The 25,364-nt window shown below is 41.7% G+C and overlaps 1 protein-coding gene across 15 annotated transcripts in view; it reads left to right on the forward strand.

Annotated features, from left to right (window-relative positions):
- PTPRT (protein tyrosine phosphatase receptor type T) overlaps positions 1-25,364 on the forward strand; it is a 1,070,511-nt gene that overhangs the window by 927,055 nt on the left and 118,092 nt on the right. For 10 of the 15 annotated variants that reach the window (XM_045444562.1, XM_045444566.1, XM_045444563.1 and 7 more), the window contains one exon: positions 5,407-5,555. In XM_045444562.1, the coding sequence (XP_045300518.1) occupies positions 5,407-5,555 (149 nt within the window). Of the gene's footprint in view, positions 1-5,397; positions 5,556-25,364 lie in introns of all 15 variants that reach the window. The other 5 variants (XM_045444560.1, XM_045444565.1, XM_045444561.1 and 2 more) reach the window with 1 other exon arrangement.

Below are 25,364 nucleotides of genomic sequence, written 5' to 3' on the forward strand. Positions count from 1 at the left end.
GGCTTCTCAGTCTCTATTGGAACTTTGCCAATAAGGGGCTATGCGTTACTTCCAAAAGCCCAAACAGGGCAAGGGTCATGCCTGGCTTTTTACATCATGATCTCTTTCTAACACCCACTGGCACAAAGTAAGGGCTCATTAAATATTTTTCCAACAAATTAATGTGCAAAGAGGAAGAAACTACTAACTTTGGGAAGGAGACGAGTAGGGGACATTTGAGTTGGGACTTAAAAGGTGTAGAGAAGGTTACCAAAGAATTAAAAATGGGAAGGACAGTCAGGCATTAGGTGCTTCCAAAAGAGACCCAAGCAATTGTACTTTGTTCTTTCTTCCTTGTTTCAAGCCAACCTGGTTCTAATTCTGCCCCTGGGGCCACAACAGAGCCAGACAGTCAGATGTGTGAAGAGGGCATTCCTGAATATTCCTTCTCCTTGAAAAATAATCCCCATTGTTTCAGACATTTCTTCTCTCAGAGCATGATTTCAGAACCCTTCACAGCCCCGCATTCCTCTCCCTTGAGTCATTCCACCTGCCACTATCCCTTATAAAGAGTGGTGTTCAGAATAAATCATAGGACTCACGGTCCATCATGGGCACATCCCCTGCCACCTACCCTCACTCAGCTAACAAGCAAAGGTCAGAAAGACCTCAGAGTGATCTGTTAGAAGAAAGAATGCCAAGAGCTATGGTCACATCACATTGTCCCCGCCTGTCAGAAACAGTAAACTTCGGATTGCTATGTCTTAAAATGTTCTTCGGCTCTAGAAATGTCCCTGCAGAGGAATAGATAGGCTTATGAGTGCTCTCTTTTTACCAGCTTCTGGTACCCCCTACTGGTGAAATTGTGTGACCCAGTTGGCAAGAATCTCAGAACAACTAGAGAAAAAAATTCCAAGTTTCATAAGTCACAAGTACTTGAATCTTGAAGGATCTGAAGATTCCATAAGTTATGTGACTCTCCCATGTATCATGTAACTATTTTATGTGGTTAAAAAAAACATTTTATAGCTATGGCTATACTGTGGGCTTTGAGGGAAAAAAAATCTGACTTCTGTGAGCATTCCATTAATTCTGCAAACATCCCAAGAATTCTGTGACAACTACCGGAAGAAAATGCTAAGTTGTCAGCCAGAAATATTCATAAGTAGAAATATTTCAGGTCACAAACTAATTTTGTGCAAGTTTTTCTTCCTCTTTCCTTGTATGCATCTTTTTTTAAAATGGTTATAATTTGCAGTCGGAGTAGGATGGCAATCTCTTCTGCACTTCAAATTGTAGACTTTTAAATATAAATTTGTACAACAAATTTATTGAGCACTGGCTGTGTGCCAGACACTCAGCAAGAAATCAGAGTAGGTGCAAGAAGTCAAAAACCCTTCACCCAAGAGGCTCTTGCCCTAGTGGGTGGGAGAGTTGGATCCCTGCAATTCAACTAAACAGGTGCTTAGCTGGCATGGCAATGAGGACTTCCTTGATCTGAGAAGGTTCAGACCAACCATTGGTGTTTCTTAGCTCCATGCATTTCTTCTCCCTGGCTTTCATCACTTTCGTGATTTTATAGCTGTGTCTGTATTTATCTGTTTAGCACCTGTCTTTGCCGTTAGTCTCCGTGCTCTGTGAAGGTCAGGGTCATGTCTGGCTTTTGTCACTGTGATCTTACCTCTAGCAGAAGCCGGTACATGTAGGTGCTCAATAAATATTTGTTCAGTGAATGAGTCAACCAAGAAGAGAAAATCACAAATCTATGTAGAGGAGCAAGAGAAACCTTCAAGGAGATGTGACATTTGAATGACACTGAGCCTTGAAGGATGGAGAGGAGGGGCCAGTGGAGAAGAATGGGGACATATTAAGGAATGTATAGTATTGAGGAATGGTTGGGGGGTGAAGATGAGGTGGCTGGTGTTCCCTAAGAGAAGGTGTGTATGGAAGATAAGGCTGAGTTGAAGCCTAGAGCCATAGCCTACAGGTCTTTCATGCCCTGCTCATAGGCTTGGATTTCCCCCCTTCTCTTAAGGAAAAACAGGGAGGGGGGGTCTGAGTTAACTTGATGGCTATAGGAATAAAATGATTTTTCCTGTTTTACCAAGGTGGTTTTTTAATTCTTAAATTTTGAATTCTGATAGGATATAGATCCCAAAACTATAGTTTTATGTTTTCTTTCTTTCCACATCCCTTCCTTCTATTTCTACTTTGTAGCTGTGTTTTCCAGCTGCTAAAACACCTGTCTGTACATTTTAAAATTATTATATAGCATCATCATCGTGAACACATAGTGTCAACCATGGGCTGAATACTAAGGATGCCATACTCCTTAGTTTTTACAACTCAGTTGGTTGTCGAGTTTTTAAATATCTATGTTTCAGAGAAGTTCAATTTTTCATTTTTCATCCAGGTTTTCAGAGCTACCCAAACATTTCTATAAAAGGCCATTTTCCACAGATGCAGCAAGGCCTTTTTTTATTATTATTATTCCTTTGGAAATGAATGACTTGTGCCCAAGACAACTCTCTCCATATTATTTTACCCTTAATGGCATGGGATTGGTTGGGAGTTATGCCCCTACGGAAATATCAAAGCCTCTTGTACACACTCACTTATAGTTTTAAAGTTAACTTTCTTATTGGATTTCCTTTTATTTCCTGCCAGGGCAATGTGAGCAGAGCTTAGATAGAGGCAAAGGATCTGCTGTATATCTTTTCTAATTTATGATTAAGAAGGTCACATATACATTTTTAAACACACTCCTTTTTGATAATAAATGAAGAATAAAATTTCAAAATGTCATTAGCAGTAGACCCACTCATTTTTCCTTCGTTGGCACTCCCCCTGGCCCCTGTCTGACTGCCAACACTGATCCAGTACTTCCTTTCTGGTTGTTTTTCTGTCTACCAGGAATAGTTTGACTCCTGGAACAGAATGCCTGTGGCTAGAGCATTATATACAAAAGACGCATTCCTATTCCCAAGAACTGCTCTTTTCTCAAGCCAATGGGGGGAAAAACGGAAAAGAAAGGAAAAAAGGGAGGGAGGGAGAGAAGAAAGAAAGGAAGGAAAGAGGGAAAGAAAGGAAGGAAAATAAGGAAAGGGAAGGAAGGGAGGGAATGAAAGGGAAGGAAAGGAGAGGAGGAGGAGGGGAGGGAAGGAGGAAAGATGGGAGGGAAGGAAGGGAGGGAGGGAGGGAGGGAAAGGGAGAAGGAGGGAGGGAGGGTACGTGGGTTCCATTTTAGGCTGCATTTGTTTTCAAATTTTGGCCAAAATGGAGGAGATAAAATTCTCTTCTTGGTGGGGGTTTCCTGGATCCAGAGTCCTTTGCCTGGTTCTCTACTGAGCTCTCTGCTTCCAGAGCTAGCACTACCTGGACCCCATGCCTCTGGCTTCCAGTTGGGTTGAGCAAATGAGACCCACTGTTCATTGGTCAGGGGGAGAGAGGAGGATGTAGCCAGGGTGTTGATGCCTCTTGTTCCTGCCATGTGAGGATCAACTGAGTTCCTCGAGAGAAGGCTGCTGCTTCTGAGCCAGTGGTCTTATCTTCATGACTCTCTCCTTCAGGGTGCCAGTGACTGCTTCCTCTGCCTGTCCCTCTGGACACGTGGGTGGCCAACAACTCACCTGTCACTATAGTGGACCTTAGGTTCCCCTTCACCCTTCTTACTTTTGTCAGTAGTCCTTTTGCACATAAAGTCTCCCCAAATCATTCTCACTTGAGTATGCCATCTGTCATTCTTCCGTGCAGTCCACATCTAGATCCAGGGATCCATGGGAAGGGTGTTACTCCCCATACTATCAAACTAGAATTCATCCTAGATGAACTCCCCTAAAATACTTCTGTGTCTAGGTTTTATCTTCATTTCATACCTCCTCTGATAGGGAGATCATTCCTCTTGAAACTGCATATTTCATGACCAGGCAGGCTCAATTTTGGAAAAATTTTTCCTGAATTTGACTCCTCTGGGAGATCTGTTGTTTCCATGTTGATATAGGAGTGATTAAGATTGAAGTTGAAACCAAGTCCTATGGAAAATGGAGCAAGAGACCTGGGATAATTTACCCCCAAGATATTTAATGTGTCCATCACCTTCCGTATCACAGGAACATAATAGCTATATTTAGAATTGGAAATGTGGGGAAATCTCAGAGGGACTGCATTGGTTTTTTAGAAATGTTTGAAAAACTGTCATATGCAAGAGGGGTTAGTAATATTTTTGTACTTCTAATGATCTAAGAACAACCGGTTAAAATTTAAGAGAAGTAGGTTTCAAATCCATATGAACGACTTTTTAAACCTTCAGCTGCCTGGGGAGGCGTCCAAATCTCTACTACTTGATATCCAGAGATTTCACAGTGGGTCTCTTGAAGGGGGATTTGGACATTAGAATGTGGTTGGACCAGCAGGGATGATATAAAAACAAGGATGCAGCTGTCACGTATTGAATGTTCACTGTGTGCCAGGTGCTGTATTCCATGTGTTTCACATATGATCTCAGTTAATCATCACAGGCCTAGGAGCTTGGTCCCATTGTTGACTGATGTACCCAGAGGACGAGTTCAGAACTTAAAGAGGTTAAAGAACTGGCCCTGGGTCATGCAGCTGGCAAGTGGCGGAGATAGTATATGAACCCAGGTCTTCCTGATGCCAAAACCAATGGTTTTAACATCCAGTAGATGGTGTCATAATGACCTGGGGAACTAGGTGGCCATGCACAGGCCTAACCCTGCCCTACCTCCATGAGCTGGGGCCTCTGCGTGCTTTTATCAGCTCTCAAAATGATTCTAATTTCCATCACAGTTTGGAAATCACTGATTTAAAGTAGTATTATTATAAATGCCCATCTGGTTCTGAAGGTCTTTCATTCCTATGAATGATCATCAGGCATCAAGTTCAGCTTTAAAGTTTCTCATTTCGAGCTACAGGACTAACTAACCCTCACCCTCACCCTTCACCAACCACAAGTCTCTACTTCAGTTGTCCATTGTTTGGCGTGTTATTTTATTAGCTTAGTCCCTGAGAAAGGTCAGACTCCATTTTGATTCTCATTCAGAGCCATGAGAACAGAAAGGGCCACTCAGCTTCTTCCCCACTTCGAAAGGAGAGCAAGGAAGCATCATGTAAGTCTCATTGATTTCCGATTTTAAGCTCAAGTAAAGAACATACCTGTTGTTGGAGATGATCCAGAATAAGCCTCATATTTCCGAATAAATGAAAGCCATTAATGGTTTCAGGAGGATTTAGGCTTATTCCATCTTGACATTGGAGGACCCATCTTGACTCTCTCTGTTCCTGGAGAATGAACCAGGTTTGGGGGTTGAGGATGATGGGTAGGGCGGAAGAACAATCTGATCTTTCCAATGCTTTAATGCAGCTGGAACCATCTGACTGTGATTTTTTCCCCTTGCACATGTCCCAAAGGAAGCTGGCCAAGAAGCAGAAGGAGACACAGAGTGGAGCCCAGAGGGAGATGGGGCCTGTGGCCTCAGCCGACAAACCCACCACCAAGCTCAGCGCCAGTCACAACGATGAAGGCTTCTCCTCTAGCTCTCAGGATGTTAATGGATTCAGTAAGTTGACCCAGCTAAGGGAAAGAGAACATCCATGGTTCAGCTTGACCCTGGTACCTCTGCTGTGGACCCCTCACAGTGGTCAGATGCTGTAGGGTATGGGTTTGGGATGCTTCCTTGGATGTTCCAAGGATGAATGTTCTCCCTGGCAAGGACTTGGGGCAGCCCATCTTGAGGGAAAAGGAGGATTTAAGAATATTCCCCCAAAGCAAATGGAAATGGGGCAAGCCATCTTAACTGCTTGTGGAAATAAATAGATACAGGTTAAAACTAATAGTAGTTTAACAAAAAAAGAGGACGTAGTTATGCCCATAAGGAGAAAAACATGCCGCATTGAAATGAGTGTCTTACAGTTTTCAAAACGGTGTTTCATATAAACCATGTTAGGTAGGTGTGCCACTAATTGCCATCTCTGTTCTGAGTGCTTAGGAAACTGAGGCTCAGAAAAGCAACTTCTGCAATGTCCCAAGGCTGATGAGTATACCTATCCAAACCTGGAACCCATGTCTCCCAAGCCTAGCCAGGTCCAAATTATAGCCAGTGTTCCAAGGGGCCTTTAGTCAAGAGCACCTGAGCCCTCACGCAGAATTGATACAGGGTCTAAGATTTCAAAGTTAAACCTTATCCAAAGGAAAATCTCAAGACTGGTAACCTAAAACTAACTTTTGTTCTCATCTCTCTTTAAGACAATTCTTTTTCCTAGATTTAATAGAAATGCTAGATTCCCCAGCCTCTGCTCCAGATTAGGGAATTCAAGAAATCTAAAGGAATGTGAGCATAGACAAATGAATGTCCTCCACACAGTGTGTGACAAATGGAAGAAACCATAATTTGTAAAAATCACTTAGATATGATCAGTTGGGGGGGGGTTCTATGAGAAAATGAAGAAAGAAAGGAAACAAATATTTATAGACCATCTTCGTCCTCACCATGGCCCTGTGAGATACTGCATATGATTGTTCCCATTTTATAGGTAAGGTAGCCAAGGTTCAGTGCATGCGGCTGACCTTCTCAGTGTTGCATAGATAATTCCTGATGGATCCATGTTCTGAGGGTAACTTAGACCCATGATTGCTCATCTTAAGTATAGCACAGAACTCCTCTGAGAAAGTTTTCACAATACACATATGTAGGCCCTACACCTTACTGACTAAATCACAATCTCCTGAGGGAAGAGAGGTAGGGAGATGAGGGGAGGGGTAAGGTGGGATGTGGATTTTGTAAAAGCCACTTAGACGGTTCTTACAGGCACACTGATTAAGAACACTGAACTTTGAGGGAAGCAATAGCCATTTTCAAATATTGACATGCCGCCTTGGGAAGGAGATTAGTTTTAAACCTATAAAAAGGTTGAGAAAATAGTAAAATGAATATTCCTTTACCTTGTACCTAGACTCACCAATTATTCACATTTGCAATATTTGTACACACACACTCTCTCACTCCATACTATATATTATATATGTATACATATATAAAAATATCCTGTATATATATAATTATATTATATAAAATTATATAAAAATTTTATAAAATTTTTGGAACCATTTAGAAGTAGGTTGCAGACATCATGACACTCTACTTCCAGAGAATTCCTAAGAACTAGGAAAACTCTTCAACGTAACCATTATAAAATTATCTGACCCAACAAATGTAACCTTATTTCAGTATCGAATATACCAGCATATAGTTAAATTTCCTCACTGGTCCTAAAATATTTATTGTTGTTGTTGTTGTTGCTGCTGCTTTAATCCAGGGTCCACTCAGGTACTCACATTATACTTGGTCATCATGTCTCTCCATCACTTTTCATCTAGAACAGCCAGCCCTCCCTCCTTTTTTTTTCTTTCAGGGCATCGACACATTTTAAGTCTAAGCCAGTTGTCTCCTAGAATGTGGCACAATCCAGATTTATCTGATTTTCTTCACCATGATTGCACTCAGGTTAACATGTTGGCAAAAATTCAACATAGGTGGCATCATGTCCTTCCCTTTGCATCATCTCAACAGACAAATGCTATCATTTTGCCCATTATTGGCAATGCTAAGTCTGCACACTTCTTAAGATTGTGTAATGGCTTTAAAGACAAAGTCTAACAGCGCATACTGATTATTTCATGAGCAAATATTTAACTTGCATTTTCCTCAGAGAGCAGAGCAAGTGTGCAGTCTGCCTGCCCACGAAGCCAGCTCTTTTTCCTTTCTCAACCCAGATGAATCGCTGGGATTCATACATTCCCTTGGGCCCAGAAAAAGGCGATAGTGACATAGGCAGCCAGGAGAGGCAGAAAAAGGGTTGACAAGGAAATGGACTTGGTGTGTCCTGAAAGAAAGGCCCATCTGAAGATCCCTGAGAGTCTCTATCTATATTCATCTGTCACTGATTCTCCTGCTTTCCCTGGGAGAAAGGAAGTTCAATAACAAGTCTAGCTGATAGACAATCCTGGCCAAGTGATACCCATTCACCCCACACCTTTCCTATATAGGCCAGATTCTTGTCCACACCTTTTTCCATGTGTAAAAATGCCTGGGAAGGCTGAATGTCAAAATGGAAAGACTTTTGGGAAGTCTGAGTGCCAAAACTATTATAGTCAAAGATACATGACCTCGAAATTCTAGGTATTTGATCTTAAGTTTTCTGATCACAAGTGGAAACCTGGGTAACACTGATTTCTTGGATTTCAAGGGGGAAACATCACTATATTCCCCAGGGCTAAAACTTAAACTCTTAAGAGGAAAGCATCCAAGACCAAGGTAGATTAGCCAGCCAAAGAGGAGGAGAAATCCTATCTAGTAGAATCTAATCAGACATTTTCAAGTCTAGAGACAATATTTCCAAATGATTGATATGTGTGTTTGTTTTATATGCATACACACACAGATACACACACACATACCTTTTAATGGCGTTGCTTTTAAAAAAAGACATTGAAATTGAAAAAAAGTTCAGTTGACAGTATACTCAATTATTAAGAAATTTTGCATTTGTTTGAGTCACTGAATATTTTAGTACTCTATCTATGCATCTGGTGTCCTCAGGCTATAGCCACAAACACGCTCTGGGGATTCTTTTTAATACCCTGGAATGCATCAGGTACCTTTAAAATGCCCTGTGGAACCGCTGGGATGAGATTTGAGGGGAAAAAAATGTAAGTAATGCTTACACTAGAGATGTAGAAATTGCTTCTGAAATCACCCTGATGTATGTAAAATTGAATCTATTTTCTTGGCATTAGGGAAGTGAGTGTCTGGCTTCTGCAGCGGCTTTAGGAGGCCCTGAGATTATTTGCAAATGTTAAGGAAGCAGGAGAAAGACAGAGTACAAGAATAGATGTCACATAAGAAAAGATTACAGAAGAATGTGCCCTGAGCAATTATTTCATTATTGAACAGGTGGGCTCCTGCCTGATTCAAATTCTGCATCTCCCTGCATAGGTTGATTTTCAGGGGTTTTCTATTCCAAATAACTGTTGCTGTTCCACAGCATCCATTCTGTCAAGCTTCCAGATTTTGTATAGGAGCAATGACCTCTGGGAAGCAAGGGTGATGGGGCCCTTGCCATTGTCAGGTGTGGGCCTTTGCTTTGGAGTGCTTCAGCATTCTTGAAAAAGGAGTGCGTGTCACATTTAAAGGACAAACAATGTGCATTGTTTTCAGTTTAAAGAAATGGCTGGCTTTTATTAAGTAATCTCATTTTGATCTTATTGCCCTGTGTACCTGATTGTTATTTATTTACTTATTTTTTTTTTTTAAGATCTTTCACTCACTGGGATAATTTTTCCAAGTCTTTCTTCTGGTGCTATCTTTTTACACCCATGCTTAAATCTTTTTCTTTATATCTGTTGTTCATGGTATCATCTTCTCTGTGTTCATTTTCAGTCCAAATCAAAGTGCTTCAAAACAAATCCCTGTTGGATTTCTGTGCTAGTGATGCCTGCTGGCAGGCCAGGTCCAAGGACCAGAGGGGTTCCTGCGGGACCAGCCAAGAAGGTCCCTGGCTGTGCGCAGGATAGAAATCAAATACGGGCCAGCAGGAGGTGAAAGCAGAGTTTATCGAACATGTAAAGAAAGTGCCGAGTATCCGGGAGACTCAGCGAAGGAGTCTCATCTTTATTCGGGGCCTGGAGCTTTTTTATTGACAATTATAGTCTGGTGTACGTGTCCCCTCGGGCATCCAGGAACTGGTTGGAACAAAGCTAGGGGCCCAGCTGTTATTACTTGGAGGGGGTGGGTATTGGCATGGAGACGTCTAGTGCTGGTGGTCTGGTCATTCTCTGTTCTAAGGAAACCGATAACCCCTTGTCCCTTACAAGGAAGACATACACTGTTTGCATTGTGAGGCATGTGTAGAGTGGGGTGCAGGTCCTAGCGAAGGATAAAAACAGGTTTTTGTGGAGTCCTTCAGTTTCTGTATCTCAAGTGTGGAGCTCAGTTGTCTAGGCTTCCCATGCTGGCATCTGACAGACTCACTTGCCCACTGGGTGCTGTTGGTAAACTCTGTCTTCATTGTTTTGCTTCCATTGTACTGAAAGGCTGCATATCTGGTGGATGTGAAGGCAATTGGTTTCTAAGCAGCATCAGAGGCTGGGCCATCAAGCTCTCTGCTCTCTGCTAAGTAAGGATATAGGCATGGTTGAGGCCCTGGAGGTCAGATTCAGTGGCCACTTGCCCAGCACTTGGTACATGCCAGTCCCTGTGCCATGAGTCCTGAGCACAGTTTGGGGAGGGGAATAATTATACCGATGAATAAAAATGGGCATTGTCTTGCATATAATGTGTTTCTACTGAGTTTTTCATAGTTTACAAAAGTCGTTTTGCGGAATATTGGAGCCATAGATCCTTATTCCTGCACCAAAAGAAAGCTTGTATGTTTATTATCACCCCCATCCTACAGATGAGGAAACTGAGGTTCAGAGAGACCCTATGCCCCAAATCATACAACCATTTTCAGAGTTAAGGGTCTATTTCTTCTGACATCAGTTTGCTTCTATCCATCTAGCTCTGCATAGAATTTGGGAACATATTCAATAACAGTACCTATAGCAAAACAATAATAAGAGTAATAAATAACCAAGATGTCAGGAACACATAAATGAAGACAAGAAGGTCAAGACCAGGTTGTCTTAGAATGTAATTTATTATATTAGAAAACAATCTAAATATGTAGACTGGTAACTTTCATATTCCAGTTTGGCTCTGAGCTTTCTAGTAGCAAAAGCCCAAATAGGAAGGTAACTTTCATTGGCACCCATTACATATTAGACCATATGCTCTATATAAATCCCACTCTTAACCCTCCTAGGAACCCAACAAATTAGATATTATTCCCACTTCATAAACGGAGGAACTGAATTTCAGAGAACCAAAATAAGTAAGCCCAACATCACATGCGCACAGAGTGGGGATGGGATTGGAAGCCAAATAGGGTTATCTGACTCCAGAACCAGCGCCCCTTGTCCTGTACCATGAATGGTAGCCCACACTCAGCAGTCTAAATGGTGGCCACTCATGGCCAGGAGAGAGGGAGAACACCACTCCTCTCCTGATGGCCAGCCAGGTCTTCTCCCATGTGGGCAGGAGCTGCTACCGTAGCCATTTCCCACATGGAGGCCTGTGTCAGGCCTGGGCACTGGCAGGGAGCCCTTCAGATTCCCACAAGCTGCCAGGCTCTGTGATAAGCACACTCAGATATGCATCTTCATCGGTCCTCACAGAACCCTGTATAGTGGTATGTTTATTACTAAACCCATTTTACAGTTGAGGAACCTGGTGTTCTGAGATATTGCAAGATCTTCCTCAAGCCACGTGATGAGTAGATAGTGAGGTCCGGACTCCAAACCAGATGTTCTCCTTTCAGAACCGAACGTCTTTGTCTTTCCTGTAACCTTTAGCTTTCTGCCTACCACAAAGCTAGGTGAAGGAGAGAAAGGAGATTAAGGGGAATAGCCCATCCTGCTGGCAGGACAGTGCCTCCTCTTAGTTCTGTCTAACTTGACAGAGTTAAGTCTGTCTGCTTGAGAGCCTGAAGCTCCTCCTGCAGGAAGACAGCTCTCCGGTCGATGCTCTAACAGGAGATGGGACTGTAGACCAGATGGCCCCATCTTCAGGCATCCCTGATCTGGACCAAGCCCTAGATAAAAGGGATGACCCCAGACACAGAGAGCTCACAGCTGGGGAGGGGGACAAGTAGTCGAACAACAAGCATCTTTTCACAGCCCTATAGGGGCTACAGGAGCAGCCTGCCTGCAAAAAGAGCCACAAGATTCTTCCCCTGACTTTGTACCTCCAACGCAACCAAAAATACATTCAGTAGCCTCAGAGCTTGTGGTAGCCTCAGAGATGTTTGCTGCTGCTGAAGAGGGTTGGTCCTGAAACCTGATTCCTTTCTGATCTCCACCCCACAGAGCTCCTAAAAGGGTGTCCTCACAGGTATGTCAGGGAATGTCCAAGCTTGGTATCCTGCAGGATGTTTTGGCAGAGATGGGGCAGGCAGAGGGAAGCACCAGACAAAATTTTAACCTGATGATTTCAGGAACATATTATGTAAATTAAGAAATTCAAATGGGGAACACAGTGCTTGACTTTAAAATTTAATGGCTGAGGTTGCTGTAAACTCCTTCAGGAAGATTCCCGCACCCTGTCAGGAGGATGTTGAGCCAGCTGGAGAAATGGGTCTCTGGGAAAACTGGTTGGGCTGTGTCCTTCCCTGGGGAAACTATGCCCCTGATGATGTGTGATGTTAAGGATTGCTAATGATGCCTCGCCTTTGTTTGGTACCTGCTGGGGCAGTCATTTTGCTAGATGCCGTTCACATATTATCTCTAATTCTCAAAGCATTGCAACCAGGTAGGAATTATTATCCTGATGTCATAAATGAGGAAACCTAAACTCAATAAAATTAAATACATTTCTGCTGTCCTGTCTTTGCACTATTCCAACTTGACCTTCCTTTCTTTTGCTTAAAACCCTTCAGTGGCTCCTTGTAGCCCATGAAGGAAAGGCTAAAATCCTAAGCTGACCAGAATGTACCCTGACCACTGCCCAGCTCTCTGGCCCATTTGATACCCACTGAGCATTTGTTTAAATGTATGAATGAGAGAACCAATGATGAGCTGGAATTCAATGAAGATCTGATAGCTCCATGCCCATATCTGGTCCCAACTCCTCTGGTAGTGAATTCTCTCTCCTTTTAAGCTGCAGTCTGCTTTATGTAACTTCCATCCATTTATTCCAGTTTTTGCACACAAGTGTACTGGTCAAGTGTATTGATGGCCCTTGGCTGCCCTCTGATGTCACATAAAGTAGGAAAGTCAGTCTTTCTCTTCCTACAGTGCCCACCCCCCCATCCCTTGCTGTTGGACTTCAGCCATGTGTGTGCCCTGAAGGTCGTTCCTTCAGGCTGAGTAGCCCACATCAGCCATCAGCCTTCTTCAGGATACATTTCTGTTTTCCAGTCAGCTCAAAGTCTCGGTTGGCACCTCTGTCTCCATTTGGTCCATGTTCATGGAGTGCATGGTCTCCAAGATGAATGTGACTCTGCATTAGGTTGAATCGCTGGAAGTTTAGAGAGCCACTATCACCCTCACTCTAGATTCTAATCCTGGGTTCAGAGTACACTGCTCATGTATGAATGAACCCCCAAATATCCATCACATATCTGCCTAATGCAGAGCTCAGGGCTTCCAACTAAAACTTTCTCATTCAGCCCAAGTAAAGATGATTTGGGGGGCCCAAGTGAAGGACTTTATATATCATCTGTGCTGTCTTTGTGTTAGATTTGACCCTGTTATCTCAGCGTACTGAGGTTATTTTTGATTTCTGTTGTGTCAGCCAATGAGCTCACTTAATCCTCCCAGTTTGGAGCCTCAAAATGTGATAATTACTAGATTATTAATATTCATAATACCAGATATCCTCTGTTGCTCATTATGTGCCTATTTCCATCTGAAATTATATGCATTTATATGCATTATCTTATCTCATTGGTATGTTGGGAGGATTAAATAAGTGTTATAATTGTCCCTGGTGATTTACAAGTGAGGAAACTGAGGTTTAAACAGTAATGAACTTGCCTAAGGCTCATAGCGTTAAGTAGCAGAGCTGGAACTGAACCCTGGATCTGACACACCAAAGCCTTCAGCCAAGACAACTCCATTAAACCACAGGGGTTATTATTCCCATTTTATAAAGAAGGAAACTGAAGTCCACAGGTACTGAGTAGTGAGTCATTTGCTCAAAGCAGTGGTTTTCAGAGTGTGGTCCCCTAATGAGAAGCATCAGCATCACCTGGGAATTCTTTGGAAGGAATTTCTTGGGCCCCACCCCTAAGGAACTCAAAGTTCTCAAGGTTTCTAACAAGGGTTTCAGGTGATGCTGATGCATGTTTGAGTTTGAATCACTGGCTTCAGCTAAATCCCAGGACTGTCAGACTCCAAAGCCTTTGCTCTTTACGTGCTAAGTTGTCTCTTATAATGGTAGAGTTACAGCACCCTGGGAGATAAAGGCTAATACCCCCTTTCTCGGGGTGGAGGCACCAAGAAGGCATTGCCCTTTGGAGGTACTGGACCTTAAGGTTGCTAAAACCCATTGTAGCTTTGAGGATCCCCAAGCCCAAAATTCTTTCTCAACTATCTCTGGAGCTTTCGCTCCTTTTATCTGAACAGCAAACAACCTAACAGAATGGAAGGAGTGGAAATTTACAAGAAAAAGCAATCATGAGTCACACAGTGAAACCAAGACCTCAACAGAATATCATGAAGAGAAAAAAATGCACAAAATTCTGTTTGCAGGGACAATTATATTTTCTCATTGCTCCAAGATTAAATTGAATCTAGAAGAAGAATTGAATGTTACAAGCTTGCCACCTCCAGTTTTATTGAATATTTTACAGAGATTATTGAATATTTTGTAATCATCCACTTGGCTGACAGATTAAAGGACACACTTGATTCCTGGCAATCCAAAGTTGAGTGGAATTATTTATTCTCTGGAAGTATAAAATAGAAATTTAAGTGGCCTTGAAAAAGTAGACAAACTGTCTATCACAAACACTGAGGTAAATTAACACAAGTTTCAGAGAAAGATATTAGACTCAAAAAGGGACATGATAGACCATCAAAACTAAACATTACCTTAGACACCACCTGATCCAACCGTCCCATCTTAAAGAAGAAGAATTGAGTCCTAGAGAGTTACCTCAAGGTCACTCATTGAGTCACTAGCAGAAGAATCTGGGCTAGTATTGGGGGCTGTGACCACTCTAGTTCTTGTCCCCCAGTCTCCTTCAGATGAATGAAATATGGTCAGTAATGATTTATCTTCTCTAGAACCCCAATCCAATTTCTGCACAAATAAAATCTTCTCAAATTGGATTATATTTTTCATCTCCTGGTTATGGGAGCCAAGGTTTTCCTTTAAATATTCATTGAATACCAACTATAATGCCAAGCAGTGTAGGGGTTGTGAAGATAAATAAGGCATGGTCTTTGCCTTCAAGGATATTATTGTCCTCCAAGAAGAGACTTGTAAGTGGATTAGTTTCAATAAATGTGATAAGTGATGAAGAAAAGGTGTGTATAGTGCCCTAGGAACACTGATCATAGGATTGGCAAGTGATTGATTCTACATCAGATGATACTACATGAGAGAATGGATTTTGACTTGAAGGAGGTGCAAGAGGAGGTTTGTCCCTGATGGAAGGGACGAAGGCTTGGACAAGGGTCATGGTAGGCTTAGAAAAGGGGGCTTGGAGTACAAGGTGTTCTGTGTTGAGAGGATACGGCCAGAGATATGGCTGGAATAGTAGCTGGAACCTGCCCGAGAAGAGTCACATTTGTAGCCTACTTAAATTTACTTTCCAGGAAGGGCTACCTGTTTGGAAAATAGAATGATCCTAGTTGAAGTTGCCTCTGCATGTTATTGGAACCTGGCCTCATATTCCTTTTGATTTGTATAGATTTCACTTTCCGTTGTAGTTAAGTAGGGATGGCATTGTATCAGCCACAGACTTTTACTTTCATTATGAGCTGGCCCAGCCATTCCTTCTCAAAGAGATCTCAGTAAAGCTACAAAGCTAAATTTGCTTTTGACAATTTATGCTGGGTCACTACATCTTGAGAAGAAAATAGATTGTGCTCTGTACCTCACAAGCAGTCCTGAATCACAACAGGGCACTTAGAAAGTGCTTGTTAAAGTAATCAGGGATAAAGAAGTGAAGTTGAACATGTAAATATGTAGTTGCTAGGTAGCAGAATAAACCAAACTTAGAGACCAGGTTTTTTGTTTTTTTGTTTTCCCTCAGCTCAGTGCTACAGCCTTGATGAGTTGAAAGCATAAATAGTAATTCTCCTCACTAACATTTTATGTGTAATTACTGGACAAAGCACTTTACATGCATCATTTCATATTCTCAACAACTCTGTGAGGCATATTAGGGAAACTAAGACTCAGAATTTAGGTAACTTGCTCAAGGACACCCAGCTACCAAGAAATCAAATCTGGGTGTGAAGCAGGGTTTATATGATTGACCTATCAGCAGCCCATCTTTCTTGAACCAGTTTTCTTCACTTGACTTTTCCTTTTCTGGTTTTCCTCCTTCCTCCCCAGCCATTTCTTCTCATTCTTCATTATCCATCAATCCTCTTATCCTCAACCTCTAACCACTGAAGCATCCCAGGGCTTAGTCCAGAATCATCTCTTTTCTGCTCATACTCAGTATAAGTGGGTGGTGATGACATTAAATGAGATCATGAGCACAGGAAGAGGCCAGATTTGGAGCGAAAGAGGGGGAGTTTACACATCTTGACAGGTTAGGTTGGAGATATTATTGAGTCATTGAAGGGCTGTCAAGTAGGTAGTTGGATCTGTGAGCCTGGAGCTCAGCAAAGGAGCGCAGCCTGGAGATATAAATGTTTGCTACCTTGTGTACACAAGGTGATTGAAGACTTTGCCATGAATAAGGAAACTGAGGCCCATTGAGATGAAACACTGCCTTGGGTCACTTAGCAAGTTAATGGAAGAGCAAGAATGTTGAACCAGGACTTATACATCAGGAGAGCCTATAGAAAAGCAGTTAAAGCTGAGAGCAAAACACAGGACTCTAAAAGGGACTGTGTGAATGTGATCCAAGAACAGAACCTTCTGGTCGTCCATCTGGATTCTGAGATGGAACTCAAAGTGTGTGAAGAAGTTAATGGGTTAGGTGGTCTCATCACTGTCTACTCAGCCTGGATATGATGATATGATAGAGTCTCAGTATTCAAAGCAAAATTTTCTGATTTGAAGTAGAAATTTCGAAGAACCTGAAGTCTGATTTATATGTTTATGGGTCAGGAGTGGATCTATATATCTTGGGAAGTCCATGAAGGAGTAGTAATAGGGTTGGCTCCATCACACAGTTTGAGGAGCCCATGTAAAATTTTTGCCCACACAGGTGGGCAGCAGGTATGAGGTGAAGATAGGAAGTAGAGATTTGCCAAGAGGACATCTTTAAGAGGTAGCATTTGAGGAAGTGGAAGAAAAGATCAGAAGGCCACAGACAGGCAAAATCCCTCTGTCCCCAGCATTACCACCCTCCTTATTCTCTGGGTGGTGCCCCACGTATTTCTGGAGGAGGGTGTCATGAAGTTTAGTTACTGAGGCTGCCTTTCACTGAGATGCTCTTGACTCAGCTGTGAGAATTATCCACACCACATCTAATACATCTGTAACCCATACCTACATCTACAGCAGACAGATTTCAAATGAGGAGATCCCCCAATCAGAATATGAAGTGTTGGTGACATAAACAAGAAAAAGGCAATTCCTACCTTAAAAAGCCTGTGATGTGATAGGGAACGCAGACAACGGTGATCTGGAATGATTCCTCCAGTAGAGATAGGTGTGGGAAGCTGCAAGAAGAGTGGTGTCTGGTGAAGAGAAGTTATCCTGGCCCATTAACCATGTGCTTCATTTCTCTTCAAGTGATTTATTTCTCACCTCACCAACCATGTGAGTTGACTTCCTAATTATGTGGAGGCTGGAAATGAAAATAAAATTTCAGGTCCTTAGCACCACAGCAAGAGAAGATGCATTAGATGTAATCATAAAGATACATTCAGCAGAGATGCAGTGCAAATTAATCTTGGCATGTTCCTTTCCCTCACTTTCTACAAGTTCCACCTCACATTTTGATTATTCTTTGTCTTCCATATAACTAGAACCCATTCACACCCACTACCTCCATCTTTGTCCAAGTAACTGCCATCTCTTGCCTCAGTAAGATCCGTAACCCCTAAATAATCATCATATTCATCCTTGTGATTCTGTAGTCCACGTTCTTCTTAACAACTAAGGAGATGTATTAAAGGCAACTTGGAACATGCTTATCCTTCCCTGGCTTGAAACAGTTCTATAGCTTCTCATTATTCTTAAGCTACAAACCAAAGTCCACACAGGTTTTTCCCTCTCCACCTTTCCCAAACTCTCTCACATTACTGCACCCTTCTCTGTGAGCTCCAGTCATACTACCTTCTTCTCTTAGTAGTTCACCTTTTCCACACTCCTTCTACCACAGGACCTTTTCCTACACTATTGCTCTATCTCATGCAGAGTGCGCAAACTACAGCCCATAGGCCACATAGAGCCCACTCTTTGTTATGGTAAATAAAGTTTTATTGGAACACAGCTATGTTTATTTGTTTACAAACTGTCTATATATAGCTGCCTTTGTGCTATATCAGTAGAGTTTAGTAATTGCTACAGAGACTGTCTATCCCACAAAGTCTAAATTATTTACTCTCTATCACTTAACAGAAATGTTTTCCAACTCCTCATCTGGTTATACCCACACTCCCCTCCTAACTGACTCCTTTACATCTAAATTCACAGATTTCTAACATTCCTAACCCTTTTCTCCCCAGACCAGATTGGATTTCTTTGTTAGGTGCTTCATAGAATTTTGTTCCCCTTTTCTTCTCAGCACTGATTTCATCTCCCAAATGTGTTTGTTTAAGGCCCAACCCTTCTGACAGATGGCAGGTTCCAAGAGGAGAGGACCATTTATGTTCTGCATTCTACCGTATCCCCAGCATGTAGCATGGTGTATGGCACAGAACAGATACCCAAAAATGTTTGTTTTATTGAATGGATAAATGAATGGATAGATGTATAGACAGACAGGACTCAGACAAAGAAATCCTATATACTAAGAATAAAAAGGACTATGCTTAGTACAGCTGACATTATATACCATTGTCCTTTTTTCTGCATCCAGAATTGAGTGTACACAGACCAATAAATCAAAGAATGTTTTTTTTTTTTTACCAGTTGATATCCAGATTTTAGCATGTCTCCTACTTCCTACCACTAATCCCTAGTCTTTCAGCACCAAAGGGAATTTTATAAGTTCCTTTTCATAGTTTTTGCAAAAATGGGAACTGCTACTCAAAATATTCTCAAGTGCTCTACTATTGGTTGGTTTGGGAATGTGATGCAATCATTCTTCCATTCATAGGAACAAGAAAGGAAAACAGTTCATAGTCTTTAGATCACAAATACATGCAAAAACTCAGGTGGGCTGCTATCTGGCTTTGCCAGTGGAAGAAGAAAAAAAAGTTAAATACAAGAAGCAGATATAACAACATTATGGTTCTCTGTTGGCTGGATAGCCTTACAACTGGCCATGGGAACATCAGTTGTCTGGGAAGGTTCTGGGAGACAATGGGCGCTCATTACACGGATCCAATTTCTATGCTCATAGAGAGTTGGCTTCCTCATACCACTTGTCGTGGAAGCTGTTTCATTGGCTATTGAAACTCACTTAGTAGAAAGGAAGTGAGTTGGTTTACTAGGTGAGAAGAAGCTGAGTTGATAGAGTATCAGTAGGAAATAGAACTAGGCTCCTCAGGCTGTGTCAAGTTGATCCAGGAAAACATAGAGGAGTTGAATTTTAAAGGATGAGTGTTGTGAGTTTGTCAAGACAGAAAGAAAGAAATATGTCACTGTTCTTTGCCTTGTTATAATATACCATATCAACATTTAATGGCCTAAATCAACAGTCACTGTATTTTGTTTGTAATTCTGTGGGTCAGGGGTTTGGGCAAGGCACAGAAGGGATATCTTGTGTCTGCTTGAAAATGAAGAGACAGCTGGAATGACTTCAATGGCTGGAAATGACTGGGGCAGCTATTCAAGGTCCATATGTCTGGGGCCTCAGTTCTTCCTTAAGTGGCATCTGCTAGGAATGGAATGCCCAAATGCTCCTTTATTTGCACATCTGACCCCTTGGTTGAAATTGCTAGAACAACCAAGGCTAGCTGGCATTGTTCTTTCTCTGTGCATCTAACTTAGGCTTCTTTGTAGCATGGCAGACTTATGGCAATCATACTTCTTGCATGATGGTTGGCTCCCCCCAGAGCAAGTGTTCCAGGAAGGCCAGGAGGAATGCCAGTCTTATTAAAAACCAGGCATCACCTCTGCTGGCCAGAACTGGCTAACATCATCTCTTTTGCTTATCGTTATTAAAACCAGTGACCAGCCAGCCTCAGAGTGGAGAAACAGGCTCCACCTCTCAATAAGAGAAATGGCATATGCCTACAGGAAGGGAAGGACTCAATTGTGGTCCTCTTGGAGGTGAACTACCACACTGTTCTAAAGGAAGAGAAGAGTACATGTACAGAGGCATAGAGGTACAAGAAAGTCTACTTGCCTGTAATCAAGAACAGGGGTGCCTGAGTGGCTCAGTTAGTTTAGCACCTGACTCTTGATTTGAGTTCGGGTCATGATCCAAGGGTCATCGGATTGAGCCCTGGGTCAGGCTATGCACTTAATGTGGAGCCTGCTTAAGATTCTCTCTCTCTCTTTCCTTCTGTCCCTCTCCCCACTCATACTCTGTCTCTCTAAAATTAGAAAAGTGAATAAATAAATAGAAATACTTTCTAGAATTCCAGTTAGGTTGATAATTCTTCGATTACTAGCACAGTACAGCAGTGTCTCTAAAGATTTTCAGCATCTATAAAGAGCCTTTGGTAACTCCTTGTAAGTGTAAGTGCATTGCCTAAAATACAGAGTCCAAAATATGTCAGTGATGTTAACTTCTCTGTAGGGCCTGAGAGAAAATGTGAAGAGCAGAGATAGAGCTTAGGGTCCTTGTCCAAGGTGCTGATTGTCCTTGAAGTCAAGCACCCTGACCCTTTTCTCAGAAAGTCCCTTCCTTTGGACTTGTAATTAGGAATATTCTGACCTTTTGGAGTGTTAGTTGCATGAGGTTAAGTGGTAGGAGATTAACTTGGAAAGATAATCAAGGACTATGTTTTAAAGGGTCTCAAAAACCTGTGAGTTGGAAATTTATTGTTTTCTGCAAGGAGCTAATACAGATCTTAAGAAGTGGATGGGCAGGGATGAGTCTAATTTTGGAAAGATCATCCTAGTGACAGTGAGGAGAATGTTATTGGAGTAAGGGTTAATAAGGCTAGTAAAATTCAGTATTATCTCTGCATATATCAGATTCAGGGAAAGTGACTTAGCACAAAATAGTGGCGTCCATGGAAATTTTATTGTACACACATACCCACACTCACACATATACACATACCTGATTACAGCATTAACATTCACTAAAACCCAACTAGTGTGACCAACTATTTGTAATGAAGCAGGTGATAGAGAAAGGATACTCTGTGACATTCCATTCTTGGGACTGTTGTTAAATCCAGAAGTAATTGATTAGATCTCCCTGCTTGCTCCATATTTTCTTGATCAGTCAATATTTTGATGCTTTGATGCCTGGAATTACTTGAACATGTTTTAAATGAGTGTCCTTATTCAGCTAATGTCTCATTGGGCCAGTTCAGTTTTTCCAAGGTGAAAGCCCCTTTCATCTTCAAGGTCTTTGATGTAGGTCAGATGAAATTCCCTCAGATCTATAGATGTGACAGAGACTCAGAAAGTAAGACAGTCATTCCAGACTAGCAGAGTCACTTCTGCTGCCACTGCTGCAGTGAAGACCTGTGTGGTCCTCCACTGAGTCTTCAGCCAGCTGTGCTCTAGCAAATGTATGCACTTGCAAATCTGGTCCCTGGGCTCTTTCTTATTAATAACCCTTCTTATTCTATCCATCACTCTCATGTCAAATTGATCATCAGCCAAGGTTTGCCTAATAATTCAATATCATTATTATGCTTTACTTATAAAATAACTACTTGACTAGCCTGTTCTGCAATTTAAAAATGCAAATTTTACCATACCACTGCCCAGCCAAAAGCCTAACACAGGCTTCCCATTGTTCCCAGGATGAAGTTAAAATGCATCTCGTGGGCTACACAATTCAGAATGATCTGATTCCTGTCTATATCTTTGGTCTCATCTCTGGCCACTCTCTGGATTTCTCACTATAATCCAATTATATTAATTTTCTTTCTGTGCTTTGAAAACGCTAAGTATTTTCCAACATCATGACTTTCACAATTCTGTTCCCTCTTCCCAGAACATTCTTCCTGTCATTCATGGTTTAGCCCTTATTTATCCTTCAGATCTGTGATTAACTGTCACCTTTTGAGGGCTTCCTAATCACCAATCTAAATAAGTGACCATTTATTCCTACTAGCCCTGTGTTCTACTCCTTCTTAGCATGTATCACAAGTATCATGTATGCAAATGTTTATTCATTGAAGATTTATTTGGCTCATGTCTGCCTTCTTCACTAACTTATAAGCTCCAAGTGCAGAGGCCACTCCTATTTTGGCTACCACTGTATACCTGGAGACTAGTATAGTGCTTGGTATATAACATATACTTGGTCAGTATCTGTTGAATGAATTACTATGTTAATTTTGTGATCAAGATGGATCATAATGATTTGCTTTTAACTATTCTGTATTTGACCAGTTGTTGTTGTGTGCTACTGGAAAAGCAAGGACCTTTAGGCATAGAGATGACTAATATAACTCAGGCTTTGATCCCATTGTGGGGGTAGGGAAACCAGAAAGGAGACCATTGTACTAGTCTGAGAAAGATATATGGGGTACACTTTGTAATTCCATGTCTTAGGAAGTTCTAATCTTTGTATCTTTGTCCTCATCATTAATGAAAAAGGTCTCATCACCAAATACTCGTTTCCTTGGACTCCACCATTCAGTGCAGGCCTGGAATACAGAAGGAGCACTCTTCAGAACTGCTGTGTGACTCCAGCTTGCCCCTACCCTCATGACCTTCTCTTTCTTTTCCAGAGGCCTTTATGCTTCTAAGTTATTTTTCTTTCCACACCCTCACCCCAATCACTGCTTACCCTCCTCCAACTTGATCCCCTTGTGGATCTTCCCAATGTCTGGGAAAATGGGAAAAGAATGTTCCTGCTAAAGGCTCCCAAAGCCAGGTGCCTGATGCATTCAAGGAAAAGCAAGGAAGCCAAGACCCCATTCCAGCTCAAGGGTCTAGATAACAAGGTTTTCATGATGAAAAGTCTGCATTATTCTTCATTGTATAGCATTTGCAAGTCCAAACCAGTGGACCCCAAGAGAAGCACAGACTTCTCTGATTCCAAATCCTTCCAGAAAGCACCAGTGTAAGTGGGATTGCCCCAAGATGCTTCTAAAGGACAACAAATACCCTTATACCTTATGAGGGCTGAGTCCCACTGCCATGCTAGCTTTGTGAAGCTGAAGCCACTGCTTTTGGGATCTCTCCTTGGTGCTGATTCTGATCTTAGCCCCTTAAGGTCCTTCCTCCTTCTGCTTGCCTATTACTGGGTTCTGCTATGACTCCAACCAGCTATACTGGACTATTCCAAGTTCTCATTTAAGCTACTCACCACTCTATTCCCATAATGATTCCCTGCCTGCCCCCCAAATCTAGTACATCTACCCCATTCAGACTTACTCACTTAGTCCCTGCTTGGCACGGAGCCCAGTGTAATACTGTCAAGGATGTTAGCTGGCACAGTCACTTCTGTCATTGTTTTCTAAAAGCATAGTTGCTTTTTCAACTGACCCTAGACATGGTGAGTGTTTAGTCACCATTCCAAGTCATTTATTTAGCATGAAAATTTATTAGTTAGGCCATTGTTTAGCAAATTCATCACATTGCACTTTTTACTTAGCAGAATCACTTAATTAGTGTTTTATTACTGGAAATGACTGTCAATTATGTGGCTAATTCATTTACTTAGGGAATGAATTTTTTATCTCGGTAAGACAATTCAAAGTGCACTGTTAACTCTTTAATGATTAAAGACTGTTGTCAGTGGCAATTCATGTTGTAAGGAAAATTAAATCATTTATTTCCCTTGAAGAATCAGATGTTGGGAAAATCTTCGGAAAAGTGTAGAGGGAGTAGTTTAGAACCTTGCAAGAATTAAAGAACCTTCATTAACCGAAAGACTCAGAACACTTGGCAAAGCTGAATAAAACTGGCTGGAGAGTTTTCATTGGACTCATTTCAATAAATTATTATACTCTTATACGTGTATATTGCTGTAAATGTCTGTAATGCTCTTTGATTTACATTATTTTGGGGGCCTCTCACAAAAACATTGTGGAGTGACACTAGAGTTTATGGTTGGCAGCCTCTAAGGCAGCCCCAGTGATTCTTGTCTCTTATTACACATTCCTATAAAATCTCTTCCCTTGGATCCCTTCCCTAGTGACTGGCTTCTAATGAATGAAATATGGCAAAGTATTAGGGTGTAACTTTCAATATTAGGTTATAAAAAATACTGTGGCTTCCATTTGATGCTTTCTCTCATTCTCGCATTAACCTGCTCTGTGGGAAGCCAACTGCCACGTTGGGGGTTGCCCTATGAAGAGACCCACTGAGCAAGGAACTGAGGGAGGTCTCCAGGCAACATCCAGAAGGGACCTGAGTCCCTTAACTCAAATATCCCCTGAGAAAATCAGTCTTCCAAAATCACATGAGTGAACTTGGAAACAGATTCTCCCCCAGTTGAGTCTTCAGATGTGACCGTAGTCACAGCTGATAGCTGAATGCAACCTCATGAAAGAGCTTGAACCAGAAGTACCCGTTAAAGGCTACACTCAGAGTTCTGATCCCCAGAAATTCATGTTGTAAGGAATGATCCATTGTGAGGCAGTAGATGTTTGTTATTTTAAGTTGCTAAGTTTGGGAATCATTTCTTATGTGGCATGGCTACATGCTACTACATGGTTTAGCATGTGCAATGTTACAATAATTTACCAAAAGCCTTTTGGTTAATCAGTAGTAGAGCCAGCATTTAACCTCAGCTCTTCTGATGCATTGCTGTAGACAAAAAAAGAACATGAACTACAGTGAAGACACCTCATTGCAAGTTTCAGGGATCCTTAAAGTTTTTTTCTGTTAAGAGGCTGCTTCTCTAGAACAGTGGTTCCCTTGTGACCTGCACACCTCCATTACCTGGATATGTCATTGGGATTCTGGAAAACCTTGCTTGTGGAACTACTCTTCTTTACCATGTTTCTATCAGGAATTGAGTCAAAATTTCCCTTTCTGGCCCCCAATCACTGCCCTGCTCCCTCATTGTATGGTTATAACTGTAGTTCCTCAACATGACTGGCCCAAACTAAAGCTATTGAATTATTAGGTGCAGAATGTGAAGCTAAGGGATTTATATTTCATATGTTCACTGACTGACTCTTGTACAGTACCAGGATAGGGATCCACTATATCAAATAAAGAAGGTTGCCATTTCATGGATCAATTTGTGTAATACAGCAGGGCTGTAGGCTAGGGCTGCTAGGCTAAACCGTGATGTGCTTTATTAGTTCACATGCTACTTATGCATTGTTTACTTCATATATTTGGTACACATTGCTTTGTTAGCTCTAACAAGAGAACTAT

The sequence above is a fragment of the Leopardus geoffroyi genome, chromosome A3, assembly GCF_018350155.1.
Source record: "Leopardus geoffroyi isolate Oge1 chromosome A3, O.geoffroyi_Oge1_pat1.0, whole genome shotgun sequence".
Taxonomy (NCBI): Eukaryota; Metazoa; Chordata; class Mammalia; order Carnivora; family Felidae; genus Leopardus; species Leopardus geoffroyi.